This window comes from Equus caballus, chromosome 6 (genome assembly GCF_041296265.1).
Source record: "Equus caballus isolate H_3958 breed thoroughbred chromosome 6, TB-T2T, whole genome shotgun sequence".
NCBI lineage: Eukaryota > Metazoa > Chordata > Mammalia > Perissodactyla > Equidae > Equus > Equus caballus.
This window is the reverse complement of record NC_091689.1, coordinates 81,144,495-81,169,675: the sequence shown is the minus strand read 5'-3', so window position 1 is coordinate 81,169,675 and position 25,181 is coordinate 81,144,495. Positions and strand designations below refer to the sequence as shown.

At 43.6% G+C, this 25,181-nt stretch overlaps 1 protein-coding gene across 9 annotated transcripts in view; it reads right to left on the bottom strand.

Annotated features, from left to right (window-relative positions):
• The window catches only part of DIP2B (disco interacting protein 2 homolog B), a 208,110-nt gene extending 183,408 nt beyond the window's left edge, over positions 1-24,702 (bottom strand). For 5 of the 9 annotated variants that reach the window (XM_023643547.2, XM_070271397.1, XM_023643548.2 and 2 more), the window contains exon 1: positions 24,424-24,683. In XM_023643547.2, coding sequence (XP_023499315.1) covers positions 24,424-24,523 — 100 coding nt within the window. In that variant the 5' untranslated portion in view covers positions 24,524-24,683. Of the gene's footprint in view, positions 1-13,808; positions 13,985-24,423 lie in introns of those variants that run through there. The other 4 variants (XM_023643546.2, XM_023643545.2, XM_070271400.1 and 1 more) reach the window with 4 other exon arrangements.
• Between the last annotated feature and the right edge of the window lie 479 nt (positions 24,703-25,181).

Below are 25,181 nucleotides of genomic sequence, written 5' to 3'. Positions count from 1 at the left end.
TTCAGACAAAGTACATGTGGATCCCTTTCACTTACTAACTTGTCTTAAAAATAACAAAAACGTTGAACACAATATTTTGAGGGTCATTTTCTCTTCTAGACTCTATAAATTTTGTTAGGGATGGGGCCAATGAATTAATAAGAGCATTACATTCTGTATGGGAAAAACTAACATTACAGCACACTCGCAAATACTTTTACGTCAGCCAGGACCAAAACATCATCTCTAAAAGGCTTTCCCCCCACGGAAGGGCACAGAAAGATCATGAGTACTTTGGTGAAAGATGAAAAGGAGATGATACAGGAAATGAAGCGTTCACATTTTCGGAGTTAATACAGACATTAAGTGGGTTGCTGCATCAACCCCAATTTTCACTTTCTAATCTCTTGAGGCATACGATAAATCTGAGGTATTATCAAGAAACTTTCTTCATCCACCCCAACTCTGGAACTTGACTTTCCTGAACTAAGACTAGCTTCACGGCCAAATTTTTCTCAAGTTTGTACAGTACATGTTGCTGCAAACGATGACGCAAGTGAGGAGGACCTCTGGGATCCCTCCAAAACTCAAGGTTTGGGTTCGTTCATAAACCCAACTGAGGAAAACGGATTACAGTTTCTCACAATTGAGCCGGTTCCATTATCCAAATTTAATTACCATGGTGATCACCAGAAAAGTCCCAACCAACTCCCATCATATGCTTAAATGAACATATCACCGCATTTTACACTCCAGGAAATAATGACATCTGCCTTAGAGAGAGAACTCCAGGGGCCTATGGCTGATGTTTGTCAGAGGGAGGCATCTTCAAACAAAGGTCAAACAAAAAAGCAGTTTAGAGGTATTTAAAATGGACTTCTCCTTATGCCTGAGGCCAAGTTTATCAGCTCTATCATACACCAATCAAAATTGAGTCCAAATTTCCCAAGCTCTGTGATCAGTTGCTCTGAATGCCTCTCTTTGCTCAGTCACCTTTGGCTCTGGGTCAGTGAGGCACAGAAAAGTGGTTACCCCAAGTAAGCCTATGTAATTTAGGCAGAGTAGCAAAAACCATTATCAAAAGCATCGCATGCCTCAGTCTGAAAAACCTTAGCAATAAAAACAAAACAAAAAGCAAAACCGTCACAATTCAAAAGCTCAATTAACTATAATAAATCTCTTAAATCTTTTCAATTTAAAACATTCTTTGTCCTTAGATAGCAAATTCTTTTTTTTTTTTTTTAAACAAAGCTTTATTTTTTTTTCCCTCCCCAAAGCCCCAGCGCATAGTTGTATATCCTAGTTGTAAGTCCTTGTAGTTGCTCTATGTAGTGTGCCACCCCAGCATGGCTTGATGAGCTGTGCGCAGGTCCACACCCAGGATCCAAACTGGCAAACCCCAGGCTGCTGAAGTGGAATGCGTGAACTTCACTACGCCACCCGGCTAGCCCCACAGATAAAAAATTCTTTAAAAATATTCTTTGTCCTTAGATAGCAAAAGTTTTTGATGAGTCTCCTTTAACCTGCATAATGCTGACAAAGGAAATTTGAGTGACTCATAGTAGATGAAACGAAAATGAAGTTTAAACAGCTACAAACCTGGCAGAAACACTGTAATTCCAGCCTGGAAGTACCCACAAATAGACTTATTTGACATAGGTGGCATTGCCAATGAGTCTACAAAATCACTAAGTTTGCAAAAATCATAGTTAACACACGAAAGTTGCACTGATTCTTTCCACGTTATTAATGCAAATTTCTTTTTTTAACCTTTACCCTTTCTCCAATGGAAAATAGTGTATATGTTTAACTGTTTTTTAAAATTCTAGGACATAAAACTAAGAGCATTTAAGGGACAATGGAAAATACAAAGAAGTTTATAAAAGAATTTTCAATCATTCACAATTTCCTATCCAAAGGTTTTGTTCTATTTCATTCTAGACTTTTACATACGCATCTGAAAATCCATGAATAAAGGTATAAATACATATATATTTAAATATAAAGATATACAAAAGAATGTTCATAGCAGTGATGTTTGCAATAGCAAAAAACTAGAAACAACCAGAATATCTGCCAACTGGTGAACGGACTAATAAACGGAGGTGAATTCATGCAATGGAATGCTAGAGCAGCAGGAAAACAAAAGAAGAACTACAAAAACTTGCATCAGCAGAATGGACCTCACAAACAATGCTGAGCCAAAAAACAGCAAGTCACAGAGGAATACAGACAGCACGATTCTAGGGGAAAGTTCAGAAACTTGCAAAACTAAATATTTTGTTTGGGATATACACAAACTATAAAACAAAATTAGGGAATGAGTAACAAAATCCAGAAGGATGGTTACATTTGAGGGTGAGGCGAGAGTAACAGGAGAGGCCCACAGGGCGTTCAGAGGTATTTTAAAGTTTTAGCGCTTAAACTAGATCATGGACAATTTATTACTCTTTCCTAATCTGTGCACACACAGAATATATACTCTTTTGTATGTGACAGTCCATAATAAAAACTTAAATACCTAGGAAGACCTATTCAAATGCAGAAGAAAACAATACCAGTTACTTCTACTAATCAACCTAGTCACTCACATGAACCATGAATGACCACGAATTACCTGACGTTTGGGGAAACCCAACAAAACAGAAGAAACAGGCCAAGGTGGACCAGTGGAAGACCTCGTCCCAAAGGAAATATGAGCTATTTCAGGAATCAGAAGAGAACTTTTTAAAAATTCTAATTAGCATGCTCAGACAGATTCAAGAGGATATCATGTCCATAAAAATCAAGAATAAACTGTTATTAAAAAAGAGAGTAAATTTAAAAAGAGAGAGAGAAACACAAAACAGATTAAAAACATGACACATGGAAGGGAAGAAATAATAAAACAAAATCCCCCTGGGCTCTAGAAAGACACCCAATCAAGACAGATTGAAAGAGTCTGCAGAGTGACAAGCAGGACAAAACAGAAAGACACGCACCCAGGCACACGCTAAGGAAATTTCAGTCCTCCAAGGACAAAAGCAAAGCCTAAAAGCTTCTAAATATGAAAAAAGGGTGCATTCAAAGAAATGAGAGACAAAGATATTTTTGAAAAGCAAGGACTTAAATTTCAACATTCGTGCACCCCATATTAAAAAGAACTACTCCAAATTTTTAAGAAAGACAAGAAAAATGACAACTTAAAGTATGAGAAACAATAGCAACAAGTAAGACCTAGAAGCAGCATAGAAAGCTGAAAGGAAATTAACAGAGGGTTCAGAGATCTTGTGTGCACCGCTCTCTTTGAGGCAGGGGTTTGGTGATTGAGTATTACGTTCCCTTCTCCAGGTGTCCACTGGCACTTCCAGGTTCTGACGTAAGTGGTATTTATTTAATGATGATATTGCAAAAGCAGTATTTGTGGAGAATAAGCCTAAACATTTAGGCTTAATTTGTACACACAGCATGAAGACTACTTCTTGTTACACAAAACAATATAACTTTGATAATATACAAACAATAGGACTACAAAAACTCAGGAGGAAGAATAACTGAAATGGGTAAATTTCTCATTGTTCACAGCAGAGAATCAAGAGATGTCTTCTAAAGTTGACTTATTATTATTGAAAGTTGACATTATCATTGACATTATTATTATTATTGAAAGTTATACCATTAATACGAGAACTATTAAACTCATACAAAGTGGTATATTTTGGGAAGTGGAATTGGGGGTGGGAGAGAAAGGAGGCTCTTTTTCCATTTCATAGAGTTTTCCAACAATGTTCTCATGCCATTTTCTTTAATTAATAGGAAAAAATGCATAGTATTCTTACAAGTATTCTCATACCTCACTTCCACCTCATTAACCCTTAAATACGATAGTCTTTTTTCCTGTTTCATGCACACAAATACAGTGACGCAGGAATGCTCAGGGCTCAACAAGGGACAGTTTGAACCTCGAAGTCGAGGCGGACGGCACTGTGGTCCCCAGGCCCACCACCCCTCAGAGTGCGTTCCTATCTTTACAACCCGGCTTCTCCGGTTTTTCTGTAAACCCCAGGTCCTGTCACCATCCTTGGGGCCCCTGTCCTTCACACTAATGACCTGCATGACCGCCTGATCTCACAGTTCCACACAAACATCACAACTGTGTCCAGCAGACGCAGGCCGACCACGCTGGCTGCGGCGTGGCTCCCACTGTTTCTTTCACTCCCCTCAAACACCCCTGCAGCTGCTGTGGACCCGGCTCCTGGCACATTTCAAAGCTTCTGTCTTTCTGCAGAATCTTTTCCCTTTAATCTCACACCAACTTCCTCTCCCAAAATCAATCTTTCCAACCAAACCCTTCTTCCTGTCTCAGACAGAGAGGCGCTCCTCTCCCCACTGCACCAGGACCACAGCCCCGCCACCCTGCTCTCAGGTTCACCCTCTTCCATCCTGAGGGTTCTAACCCATGCCCAAATCTCCCTAGCCAACTCAATCTTTGCTTAGTCTCTTTTCTTAGCCTCCCTAGGCCTTTAAAGATTTCTCAGTCTCTTCTCTTATTAAAAAATAGTAACAAAGTAAAATAAATAAGTACTCCTTTGAATCTGCCCTTATTCTTTCATTCCTTTTTCCCAACTTCAAAATGAGAAGCCTACACTCCTCATTTCTACGTCCTCATCACTTTTTAATCTAGCCTCTGATTTAACCGTAGGACTGGAACAGACTAATCCAGTCATCTGGATGCCCTCATCTAATTCTCCGAGGCTGTCGGGAGCTTTAACACTGATGAGTATTTACCTCCACAAAAGCAGTGCACTACCCACCCCACTCACCTCCTGCTCCCGTGAGCACCTCTGGCACCCTGGATGACTGTTCTTTTTCCTCTAGCCTCCTAAATACAGGCATTCCCCATCACCTTCATTTTTGACTTTCCCTTTCGAAAGTCTGATTCACTCTGATGAACCTCACAAAGATGCTGCCCAAATCCTTCAACCGCTCCAGGACACAATTCACCATTTCCAGCGGCCTACAGAACCGGCTACCTGAACGTCCTGCCAGTGCCACAGATCTCATCATGTCCCAATTATATTTACCTTCTCCCCAAACCAGCACCTCAGGTGTTTCTATATATAACACCATCATTCTCCCGGTTACTCAAACTCAAAACCTATTTCCTCACCCCTCTGTCTTTCTTCTCCTCAGCGTTTTACAAAAGGGACAATAAAGATAAGTAAGATATGGTTTCCAGGCTCCAGGAAGGATAAAGAGAAATGTAAGCAGGGCCAGCCGGGTGGCGTAGTGATTAAGGACACGTGCTCCACTTCAGTGGCCCAGGGTTTGCAGGCTCAGATCCCGGGCGCAGACTTAGCACAGCTCATCAAGCTCTGGCGGTGTCACACATGAAATAGAGGAAGATGGGCACCGACATTAGGTCAGCGATCCTCGAGCGAAAAGAGGAGGACTGGCAACAGATATTAGCTCAGGGCAATCTTCCTCACAAAACAAAAGAGAGAGAAAGTAACGTAAGCAAATAACTATAAAGTAATTTGATAAGCATTGCAGAAGATAAATGCACAGGATGCTGAGGCTGGGGGTGAGAGAGGGACAAAGGGGTGAAGAGATGTTATTAGGAGAGGAATTCAATAAGCTATAAATGTAAGAGTCAGAACTAAAATCCTGTTCTCTAACCCTCACTAGGCCAAAATAGCAATGGCACATATCCTGAATAATGAGGTGTATTCCTTGCTTTAAGAAAATTCAACATATAAGTTTTGACTGACTGAATATAAATTAGGCAATGATGATTCTCACTATACACAGATTTTCTTTAAATAATGTCTCTTCCAATGACTTTAGAATGGGATTTCCTTCTTGTAGATTTTCATAAATATACTCCAAGGTCATCTCAGGAATTAAGAGAGAAAGAACTCTCATGTAGCCACTTCATCTCCCAGAGGCTACCAGAGGTTAAATCACTTGCCTGAGGTCGCAAAGGCTGTAAATAACAGAAATGGGACCTGAACCCAGTGATGTTTTCCATGCTACCTCACTCACCGCCTCTGACGTGTCTCTCATGTCAGAATGTTTTCCCAGTTGATTCCCATAAGAGAAAACAGAAATGAGAATCTGTAAAAAGGGTCCAGACATCAGGTCTCTTTCAAAATCCTGAACATCATCTCCTAGACACACACACACATAATATAAATTCCAGGAAAACAGAGATCTGGTTATAACTTAGTTCTCTGTAAAAATGAGAAATGGGTCCTTAGCTTGTTGATGTCAAATTGACCAGAAGACTCTTGTTTTCAGGGTTCTCCTCAAAATGCTGATAAAGTCATTTTTCTTCCCCAGGATAAAGGACTAACTGGGTTCTAACTATTCAGCTAGTGGCTAAAAAACTTAGAATTTAGGGGAGTGGGAGGCACACAGGGTTTTCCCACATCGGAATTGGGATTACTTAGAAAAGATGAATTCTAAGTATTGAGCCAATTGTGACGATACCAAGTTCCAATTAGCATATCTTAGTCAACCTCTAATTTCACTTTCTGTCAGAGAAAAAAACAGTTACTTCTCTCCATCTCCTAAAAGTGGCACTATGCCTTTTACACTATGAACTTGTCTTCCTTGATAGGGCAGTTAAATAAGTGATTAGAGTTTGCAACTTGCTCTCAGCAAAACCCCTTTTAGTCCTAGAATCTGCTCCCTTTCTAGGGAACATGTTTTAACATGTGAGAAATACAAAACCAGAACCAGCCAGAACTCAAGTCCAACTCCGCCCTACCTTGTACAGCCTGTCAGAGGTCAATCTGCAACCATGGCTGGTAAGGTGAACAGCAAAAGAAAAAAAATCAGCCTGGTTGGGTTATTTAATTCCAACTAAAGTCTAGAAGACTGTGAGAACCATCCTTACTATTGCATCATCCCTTTCGGAAAGTTCCTGAGAAATACGTAATCTTGAACTTGATTAGACTGAAAATAGAGAATTCTGAACAAGGGAGAACTTATTACTACACAACAGTTAGTTAAAACAAAACGGACATTTTAATATTCTTTCAATTTAATTCTAGATAAAACCTGATGAGGTAAACAAATATGATGTCTTGTTCTTTATGACTCACTGCAACCCTGTCACATCCTCTTTCTCACTACTACCTCTGCTCCTACACAGACGAACCATTTTAGAGAACAAGCTGTCAAAAGTTGGGAAAGCAGCTTCCCGTCCAATGAATCAGAAATAAATCACTGGAAAACGAGCCTGGTTAGGACCAGAGAAGTGGCTAACAAAGAGTTACTCTACTTCACTCAAGAGTCAAGTTTCTGTTCATTTTATCTCCCGCACTGCCATTCCTTCTCCCCACTCCCCTGGAGTCCAAGCACAGTTCCCTGCTGTCTCTGGGGCAGAAGGAAATGGCGTTCACACAGGTGAGCGGATTCCCTTCTCTCTGCTCACAGCCACTCCCTACATTCACAATGAGACTAGAGACCTCTTGTCTCACCTACTCTTACTCATCCTCTCTGGCGCATCCTTACCTCATCCACCCTTTATGTCACTGACCACATTTGTGTGTGCCTACAATTATATGTCTATGACTTTCTGCCTAAGCATAGCTGCTTAAATGGGGGTGGCTTTTTTGTATGTCTTCACAAAGCATTTTCCAAGGATACACACATGACACTCATTCTTAATTTATTTTTAACTCAGAGAACACTCATAAGACCATCAGGAGAGAACTCCCTCAACTTCCTCCTCCATCACCTATAAATATCTGCCTCTGCTCCCATCCTTTCCTCCTTCCCTTGGATTTAAGCAGAAAAGGAGTCACTCCTGGTCTCGTGGACAATCACTCCAGCGGTGCTCGGGATCCCAAACTTTCCTGACTGGGGGAGACCCTGTTCCATCACATCCTTTCTACTCTACACCTTCAACCCCTCCTCTCCAAGACCTCTCACCCTTCTACCCTACATGAACATGCTCGTCTCTCTCTTCTTAACATAATGCATTAACTGAGCCATCAGATATTTACTGAGCACCTCCTTTGTGCCTGAAGCTCTCTTCTGGCCTGGAGATAAAGCAGTGGATAAAACTAAGCTCCTCCTACCCTCATGCAACTTACTTTCTAGTGAGGGGAGCGACAAAGAACCGATAAACATGTAAGCATCCCAGGGGCTGCTCTTTCTCTCCGTCCCTTCACAGAGCCAGGCTAGAGAGAGAGCCGTGTACACTGCCTGCCTCTACTTTCCTTCCTCTTCCACCTCGGGTTCCTCACTCCCCTCCTGACAGCTTCGTGGTACCCCAACCCCAACACCACTAAAAGCTCAGACGAAGATCACCACCAACGACCTTCTCTACTCGAAAATCTCAAGGGCATTTCTCAGTCTACTCTTAGTTAAACTCTCCGAAACAACAGGCCTCGCTCCCTCTGCCCAGGTCAACATTCCTTAGGGGTCTGTGAAAGACGCAGCTCAGTTCACTCGCAGCCCTCTGTGCTGGAGGAACTCATCTGTTCTCGTCCTGTTTTAGATAAAGATGGAAATCAACTCTGGGTTCACATACCCAGTTCAGATACTCTATTAACTAATCACAACTCCTGCATGGAGAGGAGTCTGGGGAACGTCAGACAACAGAGCAGCACAGCGGCATAACAAGCACTCACAGGGCTCCCCAGGCGCTGTTCCAACCGCTGTACTTTCATGGATTAACTGACTTAGTTCTCACATCAACCCTACAAGGCGGATACTTTTATATCCACATTTTATAGGTAAGGAAACTGAGACAACGAAAACTGACTACAAGGAAAAAAGCAAGAAAGAATTCCCACCTCTAAGGAGAAATTCTTTTTTCCACAATTGTAAGGGAAAAGTTAGAAGATAATCAAATCAAATTCAGGATTCTGAGCAATTTATTTCTTCTGACAATAGTGATCTTCTGTTAATTAACTTTTAAGGATCATCTTAGTCATGTTTTCAACATGCTAATCATTTTCATGTTTTTTTCAATCTTTATTGAAATAGGATAATCTTAATTACTAAGATGTTTCCCACGTTCTATTTCTCAGCCACAAAGATAAACTTGAAGTTCATGATAGAATAATAAATAAATGGAATATCTGAGATTTTATCGTATTTATCCCATGTGCAAAATTACAATGAATTTACTGTTTGAACAGTATCTTGGACACAGATACTCAATAGGCACCTGAGAGACAACTGGCAGGACCCAAGATAACAGGGTTGTGTGTGTACAGTTGGACATTATGGTTGGCCCACGAGTGTCCTCAGCAGTCTAGCTGGCCACACTGTTTGCATACACTGGGATAAATCGACTATAAGTCTGACTTACTTCAACAAACCCAGTATTTACCTTATGGCCAAATACTTCACTTCCCTGGTTTCCCAACATTTTGTGAAAGATGTAATGTGGCCAAGAAAAGATGCTGGAAAACCAGGTATACAAAATATTTAGTTTTTCCCAACCAGGACTGACCAGTTAAACCAAACGAAGACTGCTGAAGATATCTGGCCTACAGAAAAACCCACCCAATTAGCTTATGCCTCAGATCAGATCCTGTGGCTAATACATTTGGTTAAGGTAGAGGAAAAAGAGAATCAACACACGGGCAGAGCACAACAAAACACAGGAGGGAGAGCGGATGTCCCCCAGGCAGGGAGCAGAGGCAGTCCGCAGCATGGCTCCAGCTCTCACACAAGCACCTGGCCTCGCGAGGCATCTTCCATAAGCATCTACATAATAACCATCAGCTGAACTGAATGAGCAAAGTAGCCAGGTAGGCTGACAAAACGGAAAGTTGTCACACATCATCCAACTGTAAAAGTCACATGGAAAATCAGAGGGCAAGATCAATAGGTGAGGGAAACAAAGGAAAAACAAACAGATTTTAGAAACCAACCAAATGCCAGGAAACACCATGAGCCCCTGAGTTCCAGCCTGGCCAGCTCCCGCAGGGGGCCCTTTTCCTCCCTGGCAGAGGCCCTGGGGACAGAGCCTATACTTAGACTTCTTTACTCTGTAAAGCTGCCACCATCTAAGGAATCCCGTTGGAATCTTCCCACTGCGAAGTCCATCTGTTCACTGAACAAGTGTCTACAAGAGTCTTGTGTTCCGGGCCCTGGGCATCCAGCAGGGAACAAGACGGCAAGGTCTCTGCTCTCGAGGGAGTGATATTTTACTGGGACAGAATCAGATAATCGACGAACAAATACACGAACCAGATCCTTTCAAATGGTGCTAAGTCTTAATTAGAAAATTTAAAACAGCAAAAAAGAAAGTAAAAAGAGAAATGAGATGGAGAAGGACAGGAGGAATTGCTCATTTAAACTCGGTGGTCAGGGAAGTCATCTCTGAGCTGAGACAGGAAGGAGGCAAAGCTGCTGGCCAAGCAGAGATCCTGGAGCACAGCATTCCAGGCAGAAGAGAGGTGAAGAGCACAGCCCGGAGGCAGACCAGCTTGGCGAGTCCAAGGGAGGAAAAGGCCTCCCTGCCCTCAGGTTCTCGTTCAAATGCCATCTCACCACGAGGTGGCCCTGACCATGTCCACTGACCAGGCCCAGTATGCTGTATCCTGCTTCACGATTTTTCTCCATTGCACTATATATTACTTATTAATTTCTGTCTATTCCTACAGAATGTAAGTCCCTTAAGGGCAGGGATTTTTGTTATTTTCACCACTGCTGGATTGCCTCCACCTACATGGCACATAGTAGGCACTCAATAAACAGCAGCTAAATAAATAAAAGGAAAGGGAGGGAGGGAGGAAGGGGAGAAAGAAGAGCTTCAGTCTGGCCGAAGCATGGTGGATGAGCGGACTGGATGAGAGGCCTGTGTAGGCCTTGGAGACCATGAAATGGAGTTTGAATTTTATTTTAAAAACAAAGAGAATCCACTGAAGGGTTGTAAGGCAGGGAAGCAAGATGATCTAATTTGTATTTAAAAAGCTCACTGTAGCTGCTCTGTGGAAAATCAGTCAGAGAGAAGCCAGCAGGGACACTAGGTAACTAGGAGCTAGCAAAGCTGGAGATGAGGAAACAGGCGAGGCAATGACCAGCAATGACCAGTACAGAGAAGCAGATTTAGGAGATTTCTTAAGGTAGCATCAAAAAAAACTTACTGACGGACGGGCAAGATATGGAGAGTTAGAAGGAAGCAGAGGCATCAAGGATGTGTCAGTTATCACCACACTGCTTCACAGCCCCAAACCGACCCTTCATTACTTGCTCTGTGAAAATTCGGGTGGACCCTTGAAGGATTTTTCCTTTGCCTGATGCCTCAGTGTTAAGCTCCGTCTGTAGAGGGCACTGGAAAGACACTGAAGAGGAACAGGTTTTTCTTTCTAGTTCCAGTGTGCTCCTCTGAACAGGATAAATAAAACATCAAGAATTTCATTATTTCTGATGTCCTCTGAAGTCCTAGCCAGCTGACTTTAAGATCTTTTCTAACTTGAGACAACTGGCAAGACAGCTGGTTTAGGCTCATGAAACTTTAATGTTTTCATAATTGTTTTTCCTACACATACAAGGATTTGGGCACTTTATTCTGTTCGCCCATCCTTATTCAAATGCTAATACCATATGACTTTGAGTATGGCAATTTTAGAATCTATTTTAACACATGGTAAAGCAAGGACCACCTCACTATTTTCTAAGTTTTCTTGGCTATTCTACACTTTTTCTTTCATATGAACACTGAGATCATTTTATCTGATTCCCCACCCCCAAAAGAATTCTCCACTGGAGCTGTAATTGATTTCGATTAAATTTATACATATTTAGTCTTCCCATCCAGGAATATGATATGTATTTTCATTCTTTTCAGATCTTGTTTTTACATCCTTAAGATTTTACAATTTTCTTCAGATAGATCCTGTGCCTTTCTTGTGGCATTTATCTTTAAGTATTTTATAATTTTTTGACAGTATTATAAACAAAGTATTTTTCTCCTCACCAAGGCCATTCATTTCCATACTCTCCCCTGCCAACATCCCAATGATACCAACGAATGTTTTTACTTCCCACCCATCCCCGCACTGCCCTGTGCCACAATGTCTGATTTTTGCTGAAATCATCTAGAATATTTCATTCAGATAACCAGGTTTTCTTTTGCAAAATGTCTCGTCTACTTCAAGGATCCTTACTTAGCATTTATATTACACATTCCTGGTCACTCCCAATATACGTAATTATATATATTTCAAAGGCCATTGTCCACCACTGTTTCCTCTCCTCCTTCTGCCTTGGGGGTCTCTGTGTTGTACTACCTCTTTGATTAGAGTATATCGCTCAGATTGGAGTCTATGAGTGATATAACCTCTGAACCCCTGCACGCTCACATAGAGCTTTCTTCTGTCTGAAAGGTGAATAACATCAAGACTTGCATACAGGATTCTTGGAGTGTAGACCTTTCTCTAAAACGTCTACAGATATTTCTTACACCATCATCAGAATTCTAACACTGCAAATGAGAACAGTCTGTTTTCTTCTTATTGTTGTAGTTTTAACTTTATCTATCTAGGAGCTTGCAGAGCTTTTTTTTCTTTTTTCTTTTTTTTAAAGGTATGCTTTTAGGTGAGGAAGATTGGCCTTGAGCTAACATCTGTTGCTAATCTTCCTCTTTTCTTTCTCCCCAAAGCTCCAGTTTATAGTTGTATATCTTAGTTCTAAGTCCTTCTAGTTCTCCTATGTGGGACGCCCACAGCATGGCTTGATGAGCGGTGTGTAGGTCCACGCCCAGGATCCAAACCGGCAAAACCCAAGCCACGGAAGCACAATGTGCAAACCCAACGACTACGCAGCTGGCCCCTGAGGTTTTTTTTTTCTTTATCACTGAATTCAGGAATTTTATCAGAACATGCCTAGGTTTGTGCCTTTTCTCATCACTCTCGCCTGGAACACAGTGAAATCACTCAATCTACAGTCTTTTTCAATTTGCAGGGAATCTTTTTTCAGCTCAGGCCATTTTTATCACCTATTTCTCCTTCTAAAATTCTTATTATTTGCATTTTAGGTTCCCTAGATCTACCCAAGTCCTTTAACTTTACCTTCATGAGTTCCCATTCTAACTCTTGGTATTTTTGCTCTAAGCTTTGAAATTGTTATTTTACTTGACCTGAGTTCAAAAAAGAGGGAGGCAGAGATGTGCTCAAGCTGCCATCTTACCAGAATCACTTCAAATGGTATTGTTTAAATGCTATATCACTGAAGCAGAAAACAAAAACGCTTCCAAGTGCTCAAAGACAATTACCTAAATTAATATTCTTAAAACCCAAACAGCTATTTGTTGACAAGTTACTAAATTGAAAGCTCCTGGAAAGCGGGAAATCTGCCGTCTGTGCATCTCTCATCCTCTCAACAGATCTTACAAATATATGTGCTGAACACATACATTTATTGATATCTTGATACAGTCAGCACCTCACAAGTTCCTAAAGGCAGAAGACCTTGTCATTACACTAAAGAAACGTAAAGTCTGAAGAGGCAAAAATAACATAAATGAAACAAATAAATAGTGGTCAATTAAGTGTGAAACTGTGTTCCTGGATACAACAATAGTCTAAAAATAGAAGAGATTACTATGGACTAAAGCAGTCAGCTGGTTTCATGATGAGGGGGACGTCAGCCAGGCCGCAAGACAGGGATAAATTTTAATAGGAAAAAAGGCAGTCCTGACAAAGGAAACAGTCACGGCAAAGGCACAGAGATGGAAATGAGCCAGCAGGGAAAAGTGAGGACACCAGCCTGCAATAGAAGAGTCTGTCAGCACTGGTAGGGAAATGAGAAGAGACAGGGAGGGTGAAGACAGAGCCCAGACTCACTCACTGGTTGAACAAGTTCTGGAAAACACTTACACTGAAGGATGCCGCGTGCTGTCCTCAAGCAGCTTACAAAGGGAGATGAGAATATTTACGCAAATGATAATTTCATAATTTAAAGATAATTTGAAACAGTTATAATATAGGGGTAATATTAGAGCTCAGAGAACCAACAAATGAGGAAGTTTTTTTTAACAGGAAGTTCACCTTCTAGTACTTCCCTTGGTCTCCTTGAAGAAAAACAACGAGCAAAGAACTATGGGAGCAAAACTCATACCAAGGCTTTTTCTACATGTTCAATCTAAAAATGAAAGTTTCCTCCTAGCCAGACAGGAAGTCCAATAAAGTAAGAATGACAACTCTTTAAAATTTTAAGACAGGAAAAAAAAATTTTTTGTAACTATATATGGTGATGGATGGTAACTAGATTTATTGTGGTGATCATTTCACAATACATACAAATATCGAATCATTATGTTGTATACCTGAAACTAATATAATCTTGTATGTCAATTATGCCTCAACAAAAAAGAAATTTTTAAGACAGCCTGTTTGCCTCAGTCACAGATTTACTCAACAAGAAATGATCAGAAGCTTCTACCTAAGAATTCCTGCTGGGTTCATTTTTAAAAAGGAGATTCAGTGACAAGACTGGTCAGCACCATAATGCATTCATACCTGACCTGAGTTAAAACCCAAAAGTTCCAGTCTACGAATAACTTGAGACAACATAGTCCAAGGTTCTCAAAAAGAAAAGGTAAAAACCTACAGATGCTTTAATTTATCCCTAAGAGCAAGAGTCCTCTGAAAATACACAGCTATTAGAGAACTATTTCTTCACAAAAAAGTAACTCCAAGAAAAATCAAAGTACGTCATTTACAGAAACCTCTATACATTAATTTTAAAATTAAACATCCTAAAAAAAACAACACTAAAAAATCTTTCTGAACCAGAATGTAACCACAATACTACATCCACAGTCCAGACGCTCAAGGACATGCAAAGACGCCAGACCTGCGGAATTTCACTTAGGGCTGTCCTTGCGGCATCCAGAATATTCTTCTCCTCGGTTTCCCCTTTGCAGCTTCTCATCATTCCCATCTCGATTCAAGGAGGAAAAATTACTTTCAAATCAAAATATAAGTATATAAAATTATCTTTTCCTTTATAAGTAGTCTTACAGGATCTTACTCAATATTTTTTGTTCTTTTAAGAAACACAGAACACATTTTGCCAGAAGTTAGGTTGGCATGAAGGAAACCCTCCAACCATATTTTCCAGGGCTAACCCCTCTGCTCCTGGCAAAGCAAGGTCAGAAATAACCTGCCTCACTCCTCTTCCTACCTATTTCTCTCAGAACAGGATAGAACACTCCCGTTCTTTTCCCTCCAGGGAGACCCACCTCCAAAACTCCACAGACAGAAGCTGCATCCTAAGAGAAACGGGGCCCAACAATTAAGATAGAAAAGAATTTTGCCGAAATTACTTGAAACCTGATTCGGGGAGATGGAGGCGGATGGTAGCGTGGAAACTGGAGTCTGGATTCAAGCTGATGGGTTCCAACCACAGCACACTGTACTTTAGGCTTCCTGTTCTTTAACAAGTCTCTACAAATGGAAGTCACGCCTATCTTCAGGCGTTGTTAGGATCAGAAGCACATTTCAAAGACTAGCCCAAGGTCATACAGTGAGCAGCAGAGACAGGACTCACACCCAGTCTAAATGACTCAAGTCCAGTCTTCTTTTCCCTTTGTCCTTCATTTCAGAATGTGACTGTTACTGGTAGGGAGAAAGGGAAAGATCAGGCCGGATGTAACAAGAGGGGATCTGGCACACACTGCCTTCCACTCAGTGTTCAGGTGCTTTTCACCAGCTCAGTTCCCTCATCACCATGATAATAGGAACTATTTATTCAGAACCTACCAACCAGCCAGGCAGGATATATAAAGTGCTCAGCACAGGGCCTGTTACATAATAAGCACTCAATAACTGATGGCTACTTATACAGAGATCTTAACTTCCTAAGAGAACTTAGGAAAGGCTGGCTTCTCACAGGAAATTGAGTGGAACAGAAGTTAACCAGGCAGAAAAAGGGGAAGAACATGCCAGAGTGGGCATTTCTCAGAGAAAGGCAACGTGTACAAAGGCAGGGAAGTGAAAAAGCACAGCGCATTCAGGGAAGTGCAAGACATTGGGCATGGCTAAAGAGGAGAGAAAAAACCTGGAAGGAGCAGCAAATGAGGCTAAAAGGCAGGCAGGTCTTGGTACACAAAGGATGCTTGAATTTCATCCTCTGGATGGGGGAAGCCACGGAAAAATGTTAAAGAGGAAAGAGGACATGATGATCATTCCATCATAGACTAGAGAAGGAAAGGCTGGAGCAAGAAGAGACTGAAAGGAGGCAGACAAGTTAGGAGACTACTGCAATAGTCTCAGCAAGAGATGGTAAGAGCCTGAACAAAGACTGAAACTGTGAATGGAGAGGAGGAAGCAGAATCAACAGGACTTAGTGACCCATTAGAAGTTGAGGGTTGAGTTAATCCCCAAGTTTCTGACCTGGGTAAGTAGACATTCTGAAGTAGGGAGTATCTGTGGAGCGGGCTGAAACAAGGAGTACAGTTTTGGACTTATTAAGTTACAGTTGTCAGGGGCAAACCAAGGGGATATCGGGAGCAGAGGAGAGTCAGGGCTAGAGATACAGACTAGGGAGCCATCCTGCAGCCCTGACAGCTGAGGCCCTGGGCATGGAGGAGATTACTCAGCAAGTGTATATGAATGAGACGAAGGCTAATGACAGAAATCAGGAACACCCACATCAGGAGGAAGAGAGAGAAAAAGAAGCCCAAGACAGAGCATAGGAAGGAACACTTAGGGAGCCATAAGGAAATGGTGCCATAAAAGCTAAGGAAGGAGAGAGTTTTATAAAGATAATGGTGCACAGTATCCAATGCTGCACAGAAAGATGCTGTCCCCAGTATCTTTCCAGTACTTTTCAGTGTGAAAATAAGAAGTCACTCATGGCTTTGGAGACAGCTGTTTCAGAGGCTTCATGAGGCAGAAGTAATGACTGAGGAGGAGTGAGCAAAGGTAAGAAATAAGATAAAGGAAACGTAGGCTACACTTTCCAGGATCTATGAGGAGAGAAGGTGGGCACATGAGAGGAAGCAGATTCCAATACAAGACTGTGGGACGCTGGGTTTTTTTAAGATGGGAGAAACTTCAGCATATTTATAGGCTGAAGGGAAGGAGCCAAGAGCCAAGTGTTAAGTGAGAGGCTGAAGATAAGAGGAACAGACAAAGACAAAAAGGCTATGAATGAATAGATCAATCAATGAAGTGAGATCCCAAGATCCCAGAAGAGAAGGGCTGGGACTGAGAAGACAGTCAGAGGGACGTACTGTACAACAGGAGGAGGAGACTTCTTCCTCTGGGAAAAGAAGGAAAGGGGAGGAGGGTGGGAACTGATACAGATAAGTCTGTGAGTGCTGCCAAGGGAAGCCGAGGGGGTCTGGCTTTCCTTACAAGCCAGTGAGATTGAATGGTGATAATACATAAACTTGGTTCTTCCTTTGCTTCAGTTCTCTTTAAGAAACTGCTGAAAGTTGTAGACTGCTCCCAAACAAGGCACAAAAGCATTCACACTCAAAATCCTGCACATGATTTCACAGACTGTCCAGATCCGCGGAAGTCAACCCAGGTATCCAGAGAGTCTGTGAGCCGTGACGCTGGGGAATCCCAGAGAACTGGCCTTTCAGAACCTACCTTGTCCATTAAAGAGCATCCAATGGAAAGCAACTTACTCCTTAGAAACACAAAGATAGGAAAAACTCTCACTTAAACCTCTATGAAATAATCACTCAACAAAAAGAGATGGACTCTTTGATGTGGCCAAAAGCACTAACTTAGACGCTGGGGATAAAGGATCCAGGCCACCCCCGCCTTTAGGAAACGCAGAATTTCAGAGAGACAGAGCCTTGGGTTTAGCAATGGCTTTAGAGGAAAGCAGCATTTTTTAAAGCCGGAAGATCAATCTAGAGCTAAAGAGAGACAAAAATCAGACCTGTGGGTCTGAAGATAGAAGACTGAAGGAGGGTGGTGGTAAATGCAACTCAAAAGAAAAGAAGATACGAGGAGACTTTCGAAGGAGGACTCGAAAGATCTGTTCCCTAAGGACAAATGGAGGACTCAGAAAGGGAAGAGCCAAAATGACCTGAAGGTTCTGAGTACTCCCATGCGCCTTTTCATAGCTTGTCGATGCCTGAGCATCAGAAACTATGCTTAAATTTCAGAGCCATTTGCCAGAACCTACAGGCTCGGAAATGTCCACACGCCAGATGTCTGTATGAAACAAACGAGTTACTCTTTTCTGCTCTAGTCAACTGCTTGCAGTGACCCGACACGTGTTGAACTAAGGGTAGAAGGCAGCAGCAGCAGCAACTGATGGTGGAGTGAAGCCTCACTTGTAAAAAATACATACACAAATTGATTGCATTCACCACTTCACATATAACCGTATTCTACTAAGTACCACAAGATATTAACACCAGCCAAGTCACTATGCATCCACACGCTCAGAAACAATAAACATGACATGTACCGAGCGTTCACTGCGTGCCACGCACTACACTCGGTTTTTCTCCTATTACCTCCTTTTAAATCTCCTTGCAACTCGAATGAGGTTGTCATTCCTTTTTTAAGAATTGAAGCCACTAAAACCAGGGAGGTTAGGCAGTCTGTCCAAGGTCACAGAGCTAATAAGTGACAGGCCAGGACTTGGGCCCAGGCCCACTAGATGCCAAAACCTGTGCTTCTTGAATGACTGCACAACCTCGCCTTGTGCCAAAATCAAATCCCCAAGACAGAGACTTCAGCCTTCAATTTGAATCAAATTGAAGGGAGCAAAAACATACTGCACTCCTAAAACAGCAAGAAAGAAACAGTGGGGCAGTCATCAAAGGAAGTTTAAGACATGAACAACCTCTGTAGGAGCTTACATTGAGGTGAAATGAAAGACAATTTAATTAGAAAACACACGGAGCCAGCCCTGATGGGCTAGCAGTGTAAGTTCAGCATGCTCCACTTCGGGTGTGGGTTGGGTTCCCAGGGGCAGAACCACACCACTCGTGTCAGCTGCCATTCTGTGGTGGGGGCTCACACAGAAGAACTTACAACTATCCACAACTATGAACAGGGGCTTTGCAGGGGATGGGGGGCAGGGGGGGAGGTTGGAAACAGATGTTAGCTTAGGGCAAATCTGCCCCCTGCAAGAAAAAAAAAAAGAAAGAAAATATATAATTGGCAAAAATGATATAAACTGCAAATACTATACGGTTTGAAGCAAGAGGGCTCACAGTGGTCAGGGTCAGGTTTATAAAAAAAAAGTAGTACTTCAGCTGAACTCTTAAAGAATTGCAAGAAATTGTGCAGACAAGCAGGAAGAAGTATTTCAAAGAGCATTCCTGAATTAATCATGAGAGAGGACAGGACCATGGAGAACTGTAATAATTCTATGAAACACAAGTATAGTGCGAAGGTCCTTTTTAGCCAATCATCTGAACTTTCAACCCTAAGGTGCTACTCCTCACACAGGCCAGGATAGAAAGCAGCCACCAAAGGCTGGGCCGAGAGTGAAGACTTCATCATTTCTCTTATTCAAAAATAAGCTGGCCCCATGGCTGAGTGGTTTAAAAGTTCCTGCACTCTGCTTTGGCAGCCCAGGGTTTTGCCAGTTCGGATCCTGGGCGCGGACATGGCACCGCTCATTAGGCCATGTTGAGACAGCGTCCCACACAGCACAACCGGAGGCACTCACAACAAGAATCTACAACTATGTACTGGGGGGCTTTTGGGAGAAGAAGGAAAAAAAAAAAGACTGGATTGGCAACAGTTGTTAACTCAGGTGTCAATCTTTTAAAAAAAGAAAATCCAGCTCCATGCTACGGGACTGTCAAACAACAAAACTAGTTTTTCAAAATATACACCAAAACTAGGGAGTCCGAACAAACGCCATCCTTTACAGTTAGAGTCGTTCTTCCCATGAATTTGTCTGTCACTTCTCTTCTGGAACTGCCCTCAATACCAGTTTACAATTATTCTAAGTTTTTTGACAGTCAAAACTAAAATCAGTTTATAATCACTCTCATTTTTTCAACCACAACAAGTCTGAACTCCAAAAGAACATCAAGCAGCTTTTCTCCACTTGACTCCAAGTAACCTGTACAACAAAACTCCACCCTCACAGAATTAAAATTTGCCCCATGAGGATTTTCAAAGGAATGTGCCACAGGCTCCAACAGTAATTCCTAAACATGAGTTCCAACCCAAGATGAGCACAGCCCACCAAAAATACAAATGTTCAAGTTTCAGGAGTAGATCACTTAGATAATGCTTGGCTTTGGTTATTGAAAAACCCATACACCTGCCTTCCTTAATACTCCTAGCATCAGGTATGACATCAGCTTAGGCGTGTAAAGGTGTATCCCATGAATTCATGACTATGCCACAGGTCTGGGGGGAAATGGCCCACTTTCCCAGGAGAGGTACCGCAGGAGGGAGTCACCAGTTTTCTGGTGACTTAATTCTCCTTGCCCACTTCTGAGACCGTGAAATACAATCTCCATCCAGCATCTTCCCCTTGTCCTCTTCAACTCCCCGACTTCTTCCCCACTCCTAAAGAACTCCCAGGAAGAGCCCGCTCTCCTCCCTCCGCCTGCAAGGTGGACCCCAGCGCCGTGCTGGAAGGACTGCGGAGGGAGGCGAGGGAACCGGCAGGAGAAAGGGAGGACGTCAGTGGGTTTGTCGTGTTTGTGTTCAGAGAAGTGTTCAAACAAGCACAGGGAGGATCCCTTCCTGTGAGCGTTATTTTATCTCAAATACCTTTCCAGTTGTCATCTTTGGACTGCTCTCAGAAGATGTGCGCTCCATCCGACATGCCACGGAGGATGGTATTTAGGTCCCTCTTTCCTTCACACTTATGACTGAACCGCAAAAGCGACATCCCAGCCCTCTCTACCAGCCCCACCAGCCCACCTTGTATCTACAGGCCTCTATGGCTTCTTGTTCACAACGACGACAAAGCAGACGGCTTCCTGTTTTCTTAGAAGGCAGCCTCTGTACAGAATTCTATGGTGGTCTCATGTACTGTTTTGTTGGTATATTTTTTCTTTTTCTCCCCAAAGCCCCCTGGTACATAGTTGTATATATTTTAGTTGTGGGTCCTTCTAGCTGTGGTATGTGGGACGCCGCCTCAGCATGGCCTGACCAGCGGTGCCATGTCCGCGCCCAGGATCCGAACCGGCGAAACCCTGGGCCGCCAAAGCGGAGCGTGAGAATTTAACCGCTCGGCCACGGGGCCGGCCCCTTGTTGGTATCTTTAAGTGATTTCCCTCCCAGACTCAGAGCTCCTCGGAAGCTAACACAGTACCGTGCTCACCTTTGTATCTCTAGCACACAGCAGGCACAGACTCAATCTGCTGAGTCAAGTGAATGAGAGACTTGAAGGAGATTTCAGAAAAAGGATCAACAGGACTATTTGGAGTTGTGTGCATACAACTGTTTTGAAGCATTTTCCTAGAGTAAAAATTAGAGTTACTAGCTTGAGCAATAAGAGTAAAGATATTTAAATCATTCAATGGTAACAGATGTCATAATCACATGGCAGCTTAGCATAATGGCACCTATTAGATGAGCAACTTTAGACAAGTGTTCAGGCAAAACACTTAGCCTTTCTAAGTTTTCCATTCTGTTAAACCAAAAAAAAAAAAAAAGAAAAGGCGAGAGAGGTGGTAATAATACGTGTTCTCCCTAATCACAAAGTCACAGTGAAGCTCAAATACAGAATGTATAAGATCAATCATTACACAAATATAATGTATTATCAGACAGATTTAAACAAATAATTCTCATCGTTAGTGTTACTTTATGTGCACACGCTTGACTAAAACACGAATAAAGTTCAGACAACACAGCATCTTATCAAACATATAATAAATATTACAATATATGCGCATCATGAAAAAATTTTCAATCCTGGGAATACTTGCAGAAACCTCCTACCTATTCATCTACAGAAAAGCTCATGATTATGCCTAAGTTCAATTCTAAATGATTCTCCAGGCTATTCTCTCCGGTGCAGAAGCAGGAGGCTTTACCCACCAAGTCCAGGTGACCTGCCTGAAGCACCAGACATAGCACAGGGCTCCGCAAGGCGCCCTGCAGCTGACAGCCCAAGGAGGCACGGAGCCGCGTCTCAGCTCGGAACATCTCAGCTCGGAACATCTCAGCTCGGAGCAGCTGATCCAGGACCAGAGCCTGAAAACACAGGCCAGCACAAAGAAAATTCTTTAACAGGATACAGCTCAGACTGTCACCATAGTTAGGACTGACTACAACCTGAACCTAAAAAAAATGAATAAAGTCAAGGAATGAGTGCACTAAAGCCAGCAACACACGATAAACACATAGCTAAATGCACCTTTTTTTTAGAAGAAAAAAAAGTACTTTTGTCAGAGCAGTAACTGTAGAGAAAATGTAAAACAAATAAAGGTTCATTCAAAATTTGCTACAGACATACAAATAACACCATCGTATAGATTTGGGGCTGCTGGGTTGTTCTAATTTCACTTGAATTCCTAAAAATGTCTACCAACTTCTCCAATGAACCATCTTCTCTACCTTTAGCAAGACAGACAGATGGCCAGGATGCTGACACCGCAGGCCCAAGGTTTTCCAGCCAGTTATCCACAGCTAAAAGAGATGAATACAGGATAAGGAAGTATAAATCTATAAGAAACCAACTCAAACGAAGGCATACGCCAACCAAAACAATCCTGTGCTGGAAAGCAAACCATGCGCTTGTCCTGAAACTGTGTAAGCCTTGGCATCCCCAGGCTGCGTGTAGGAGTCTCACACCTTCTGAAGGAGAGAAAGGTGAGCTAATCAGCGTGAGTCCTAGAAACAGTTCCTCGGAATCATCTCTAGAAAGACCCAGAGAAGTAAACAACGATCAGCTGGAAGCAGATACACCAGGAATAAGGAGCTTCCAGGATTTCCCTCTCCATGTGAAAGCAATCAACTACTATTTTTAATTTCATTCTGACGCAAACATGCAGCCAGACCTCTCTCTTGCTGGCTAATCAAAGATAGCTGATTTGTTACTATAAAGGAACTCTTCCACAAGTCAGATTTGAATGGAAGTCATCGCAGATTTAATGGCAATGCTCTAGTCTAGATGAATGAGGTACCTTGAGAGGCAGAACGCATGGTAATGCCCTAAACACTTCACAGAAACAAATACTGGGGACGGGCCAAAGAATAACTTGCCAACTGATTAACTGAAAAAGTAATACATTGGTAATTAAGTGCAAAGGAAAACTGTACCTCCCTATACACTAGGAAAACCTAACAGGGGGTTATTAAAAATAATGATTTCCTTCCATGCCCAGCTAGATTTATAACCCTCAAATCTACGTCTGGTTTTCCGCTGTAAAAGACTGCGGCGTGGGGGAGATAATGCCTTGATAAGTAAGCAAAGTGTCAGAACTCTCCTGGGAACCTGACACAGTCTTCTTTTCCAATCAACAATTTTTAATCCACTTGAAAAAATGCTGGTGAAGAGGCCCTTTGGCCCTCAGGAACTCAGTAAGAATATGCAACTCTGGGGACACCACCACAGTCCTGACATCAAGCTTGGAGAAAAGGCCGCTTTTGTCTGAGGCAGCCTGTGATAAAAACAGGAACTTTATGGAGAACTGATCACAACTGCACAAGAAGCCGGATCACATGCCCAGAACAGCGCAACGTTTCTCTCACTGTCGTCCAAGGGACTTTTCTAACCACAGTGGCTTGACTTATTCCATTCTTTTAATTCTCAAAATAAATCCAACCCTCCTCTACCAATCCATTGTCAAAAGAAAGAGGGTGCCGGCCAGGATTTGCATGTATCCGGGAGCCACCTCTCCTCCCCTCTTCAAAGACTCCAAAAGGTGACGAGATGCGGAAAATTCAGCCCGAATACAGGCACCAGGAAAAACCCTTACGACAAAGGTGGTAGAAAGCAGCCCCGTGCGTCCCACTCTGGGTTAACGCCGCTGCTTCTCATCTCCCTAGGACCCTCCACGGCCCACCCCGCTTCTGTGCACTCCTGTCACTGGGGAGGCATCTCGCATTGTTAAAGGAGGAGGAAGAAGAAATGCTGCGGATTTCCCATGTGCCTTTCTCTCTTTCCGAAGGGGGGGAGGGGGGCAGAAACAGGCGTGGGGCCCTCCCCTCGCAAAGGGTAGCGGAGGACAGGAGAAAGCTGTCAGCCGCCGGCTCGCAGCCTCGCCCCCCCGCCCCCGGGCCCAGACGCCAGGGCAGAAGCGGGAGGGCGCAGCTTTGTCTCGGGTTTTGGGGGGCAGGGAGCGCAGAAGCAGCCCGGGCCAGGGGAGGACCTCCCCCAGCCCCCGCTTAGCCCCCGCCCAGAGAGCACAATGGACCGCCCAGGAAACCCACTCCGCGGAGTGGGAGAGGGGGGAAGACGACCCTCAGAGCCCGGGCCCGATTCCTGGCGGCCTCCTCCCCTCCCGCCCGCGCGGCCACCAGGGCGCGCGGCGGGGCCCCGGCTCCCCCGGCCGCGATCCGCAGCGGTGCCCGCGCCCCCGCCCGCTCCTACCCTCCGAGAGCTCCAGCTCCAGCTCCGCCAGCTGCGCCCGCACTTCGGGCGGCAGCGCCGCCACCGCGGCCGGCGCGGGCTCCAGGCCTCGCTCCGCCATCCCGGCTCCGCCAGCCACACTCCGGAAGACAAGAGAGGCGGCCGAAGGAGGGACGGACTGACGCGGGCCCACACCCCGGCTACAGGATCCGGCTCCGGCCGCCGAGCGCCGCCGCTGCTGCCGCCGCCGCCGCCGCCGCCATGAGCGAGGGTCACGTGAGCGCGGCGGCCCCGCCCACCCGGGCCGAGGACGCTCCGCCTCCGCCGGCAAGGCCCGCTGAGGACTCGCGGGCCTGTGGCGCCCTCTACTGGGCGTCTCTGAACCTACGAGCCCAAGCCTGCCAACCCCGGATTCTCTTACGCGAAATGGGCTGATGGTGGTGATGTTCGCGTGGACGCGTAGCGTTTGTCTTTAGGAACTCATGAGCAGGAAGATCTGAGGGGCCCCAGGCCTTACTTTTCCCGGTTCTCTTCACTTAGTAGTGTATGCCGTTGTCTTGCCCGTTCCTCCATTTTCCCCTGATTGACACCTACCCATCTATAAGGACCTGAACACAGGCCGCTTTTACTGGGGCTTCCCTGTCCTATGGTCTTATTGTTTTTATTTCAGTTGCTGTGCTTAAGACAATGGAGGGAGGATATGCTTCCTCCTCCCTAGACTTCCAACTACTTGCAAGACGGGAACTTAGTCTTCTTTATCTTTTTATCCTCCTCAGTGT